The sequence below is a fragment of the Castor canadensis genome, chromosome 2 (genome assembly GCF_047511655.1).
Source record: "Castor canadensis chromosome 2, mCasCan1.hap1v2, whole genome shotgun sequence".
Taxonomy (NCBI): domain Eukaryota; kingdom Metazoa; phylum Chordata; class Mammalia; order Rodentia; family Castoridae; genus Castor; species Castor canadensis.
In genome coordinates this window covers 110,197,838-110,202,744 of record NC_133387.1, presented here as the reverse complement: position 1 = coordinate 110,202,744, position 4,907 = coordinate 110,197,838, and the positions used below count along the sequence as shown (strand labels likewise).

At 37.4% G+C, this 4,907-nt stretch overlaps 1 protein-coding gene across 1 annotated transcript; it reads right to left on the bottom strand.

The window, feature by feature from the left end:
• Nucleotides 1-1,754: 1,754 nt before the first annotated feature.
• On the bottom strand, nucleotides 1,755-3,115 carry LOC109678123 (zinc finger protein 148-like). The gene is given in 2 exon segments (XM_020153797.2): nucleotides 1,755-2,398; nucleotides 2,401-3,115. Coding segments are annotated over 2 exon segments (1,290 nt in total). The 3' UTR covers nucleotides 1,755-1,823.
• Nucleotides 3,116-4,907: the final 1,792 nt, after the last annotated feature.

The following is a 4,907-nucleotide window of genomic DNA, read 5'->3' as shown; positions in this document are numbered from 1 at the left end:
CCCTGCCATTCCAATCCTAGGCACATATTCAGGAGATAAAGGATGTCAGGTTTCTATGTCCACACAGAAACTCGTACCTACTTTCTAGCAGCATTATTCATTATTCAAACAACCCAAATACCCAGTAAAGAAAGAATGGATAAAGGAAAACACAGAATATGTATTTAATAAGATATGATTCTGCCATAAGAAAGAATGAAGTACTGATATACACCACGACTTAGATGAACCCTGAAAGCACGATATTAAATGCAGGAAGTCAACACAAAAAGTCACATATTGCATGATTTTCTTGATATGAAACATCTAGAACAGGTACATTCATAGAGCTGTAAAGATTAGTGGTTGTCAGTTGGACAGAAAGGGAAGTAATTTCTTATAGGGTATGCAGTATTTTTCTGGAGTGATGAAAAATTTTGAAACTGACAGTTGGCGTTGGTGGTTTACAACATTCTAAATGTACCAACTGCCACTGAACTGTGCTTTTTGAAATGGTTAATTTTTTTTTTTAAGGATAAAGTCTGTAGTTTATTTAGATTTTGAAATGCAACAAAAAAATTTCCCATTACTTATCTAGCTGTAAAAGAAATTATAGTTACTAGAATTAGTAAACACTTTTGGTTTGTAAAATTGTAATGAGCAGTATCCATTAAAAAGTAACTGAAGATAAAATAAGCAATTAAAATGCCCATTTCTTTAGTTTCTTAGGATATTGTTTAATCATCCAATCTATCAAGGATCTAGAAAGAGAAGGATTAAGCCAGATTTTACAGTTCCAAAGACACCCAATTTCCTTTTATTGCCAAAAATATAATTGTCAATTATGAGATGATTATGACACAACCATTTCAAACCTAAAAATCTATTTTTTTTGAGAAATCAAAAATACCAAATAGATCTAAGTGCTCTATGTTAACTGAAGTATATATGTAAAGTAAAATACAATTAAGCTTTAAAATGTGGAATATACATTTATGTAAGAATTATGTTCTTGGGAATGTAATCTACAGAATACTTTTTACTAAAACTTCAAAACCTTGATACTTGCACATGAAAAATCATAAAAAATATCTAGGTACAACTGTACAAAGAAACTGACACCAATATGCATACTTCCATAGAGAAGTGAATGCTTCCAACAGTTGTGTGTTTTGGTAAAAGTTTTGAAAGTATGCATATTTTAAAAGTAATTAGGCTTTTAAATAGTGGAGTCTTAGACTATCAATTTTTTATTACTTTTTTTTCAAAAAAAACCCACATCAATATAATGCAAAATGAAAATCAAGGGTATATGGCATATTACTCTGTTTAAAAGGTGGTTTCTTGGTTTTTTTTCCCCATATAGAACAAACTAATTTATTTAAGCCATAATCTCTTGACATTTAAACTTTTAAGTTCACTCTGTCTGTGAAGTATACTCAGATTCCCTGCTGAAGTGCAATGACTATGCTGAAAAACTTAGAAACAGTGTGAATAAATTTCACACAATTACTATCTCCTGAGAATGTACAATGTTATCAATTAGGAAACAATTGTGTGAAAGTCTTTTTTTTAACCTTTTTAACTTGGTGTAGGTGGAATAGCAAGTTTCTGATCTAAAACAAGTAATGCATTGCTTCTATAAAGGTGACAACATGTAAGGCAGTTCAAAGAATGCTGACTAACCAAACAAAATGCAGTTATTGGATTATCTTGCTATTCATATCAGCTTAACTTGTTATAACGCATTGCTCTTAAATCTGTACAGCACTCCATTTTACACAGAGTAACCCCATTCTTGATTAATCTGTTCTAAAGTGCCAGTATTATTTACACTTTTTTTTTTAGCCAAAAGTCTGGCCAGTTGTGGCATCTGGTGAAGATGTCATCCCAGCTCTATTATCATTTACATTCACCAAGGGAAATTCTGGAAATTCAGCACTTGTCCCTGGTCCCCGAAGGTTCACCTGTCCATTGGCAGTGCTAAATTGAGTAGCTATTCCAGCTCTGGATCCATGATAAGGAGCACGGAAGGGCTGTTCAAAGGAGCTCATTTAGTAGGCTTGATGGACAGGCTGAGCCTCAGCTTTCTTCTGAGAAGTCACTTGATCCAAAAAGTCCTGTGTTGATGTGGCAGAAGCATGGTTTGTCTCATCACCTGAAAAGGGAAATGAGTGCTGTGAATCACCAACTATTAGTCCAAAGTGGGACTTATCTGGAGTTGTTCTTAGTGGAGAATTCATCCCTGATCGAAAGCTATTGATGGGCATGGCTGCGTAGACTTGCTTGTCTATGGAAGAAAATGCTGGCTGATTTGGAAGGGTCTGGTTATCAGTCACAAAGTTAAGGCTCGGGCTATTCAAATAGGCATCATTTTGGCTAGTTCTGTCCAAAGCCTGCTGCAGAAACTTTATATATCCTGCAACATGTTGGCTTTATCTGATGAGGATGCTTGGGAGCTCGATCCAACATTCTCTGACTGAGTGACCTCAGGTACTTCTGAAGAGTTTATTGATATGCTGGAAGTCACTTCAGTATCTGCAACACTGAAGGAAATCTCATGCTGCCCATTAGCTTTATGGGAATAATGATCCAACAGAGTCTGCAGTACCTCATCTGGAATAACATTTTTGTCATGATTACTCTTAATCTCCACGTTCAGTGCCTGTGAATCTAATATGGATGCTGTGGTGCTTTCATCAATGACACTTGCCACAGCTGCTTGTGTTACAGAAGGCTGAGAAGCTATAGTGCCCACGTTCAGAGCATACTCCCTGCTATTGTTACTTGCTGCTTGGAGATAGCGCTTCTTCTTCAAAAACTGCATGGCATCATCATAATTAGTGCTACTATGCACAGGTTTGCTGGGCCCCTCTTGCAAGTTATCAACCTGATCTATGTCAGCATTGCCTTCTGAGTCCAGTAAAGCTTGTTTATCCACAAGTTCAAATGCATACTTTGAAACTTTGCTCTCTTCATATGTGGATAAAGGTGAAATTGTTTGACTTTGCTCCAGCGGCTGTTTCAGACTTCTCTTACTATTAATTTTTTTGAGAACCAACTTTGGTGGATGTATTTCTCCTGATGCATCTTCTAAGAAATGGTTAATTGTATATAATATGAGCTTCCCTTCCATCAAAAGGAAATCACACTCTTTTAGTACATAAACACCTTTTAAAAAGGAAAATAACAGCAATTATCTCAACAGAAGAAATATTACTTAGGAAAATCCAACATCTATTCTTGCAAAACACCTGGCAAAATAGCAATTGGAGGTGCATGCCTATAATCCCAGCTACTCAGAAGGCAGAGGCAAGAGGATTGCAAGTTTGAGGCCAGTCTGGGCAAAGCTAGAGAGATCCTATCTCAAAAATAAAATAGAAACAGAAAGGCTGAGGGTGTGCTCAAGTGGTAGAGTGCTTGCCTAACTTGTAAAAGGCTACCTGTGTTCAATCCTCAGTACCAAAAAAAAAAAAAAAAAAGTAGTAGACAGGAACTCCTTTGACTGAATAAAGGGCATCTGTGAAAGATCAGGAAAAATGACAAGACCATCTGCTCTCTTATACTCCTCCATAGTGGACCAACAGCTGGAATTTGGGTGCTGGCCCCTGTGAAAAGGAAACACAACAAAGAAGCCCTCAGCACTTGCATGAAAAATGTCAGGTTTAATAACTGCCACACCACAGATCCCTGGCCTTGGAACCACACCACACCAGTCAAGTAACATCTTTCCAGGAATTTGCAGACACGATCAGATATTTGGGAGAGGAGAAGTAGATTTGGGGACAGAAATCTTTGGGGTTTATGTAAGGTTTCACCTAAGAGTCCTGAACCCGCATGGTGGACCTAGAGGGTAGCACAAGGTCAAACAGCTTAGTGTTCTGATTTTATCCTGGAAGTATGCCTCGCTAGGCAGGGCTAATACACCAGCATCAGTGCTCTTCAAACGACTGTCCTAGGTATGAACACTGTGATAAGGAGGTCATCTGTCTTTGAATGTTCTTTCTATTGAAATCATAGAAAGAAACAGTTATTCTTGAGGGGAAAAATTGAGCATTTTTTATATCTGCTGCAAAATATCCCATCAAAATAAGAACCCATCATCACACCCTGTTAGTAGAAACCTTGAGTTCTGCTGATGCAGCTGTTTTTAGGTCCTCAGGTATTTGGTTCCAGTGCCTTCTACTGCCGTGTTACCATCTCCCATAGATGAAGGACCAGGCAAGACCTGATAGTTTTTCTTTAACCACACCTGCTGCATCACAGCTCTGACATCCTGGCCTGAAATTCTCTTTCCCTTTGCCAGTATTAACATCCAGCTGCCAACACTGAATTTAAGAGCTACCCCCTGCCAGAAAGCATCAGCTCATTTTCACAAACTCAGCATCAGTTTTCTGTAGTTTGAAGTCTGCATCAGTTGCTCACATGGTTCTACCATGATATTTTAACAATTCTACCTAGACTGTAAAACTCTGTAGAGGTGTGTTTTGCATACCAAGTCACCTGTTATGTCAGATGGTACTCAATGAATCCTTGTTCAATGAATGAATGAATGAATGAACGAATAAGTGAACTATTTTTACCCCTCAAAAATAATGACCCCAATAGAGATGGAAACCCTTAGAGATGGGATTGTATTAGAATGAAAGCCTCACCACCATGGCCTCTGTTGAAGGAATTACACGCACTTCTCTACAAATCTAAAGAAACTCTGACTTCTCTTCCTAAGTAAGTTATGAAATGAAAAGGTCATGTAACCTAATATCTGATGTAAATCCAATGACGCGTTATTTCTCATTTCTTATCTCTGTTTATTCACATTAGTAATTGTATCTGCGCTGCACTTTTAAAAAGCAGTAAAATTCTTTTGCCAATACAAGTTGATGCTTTGAAAGTGTTCAAGACAGAGGGTACTTGCTAAACACTGT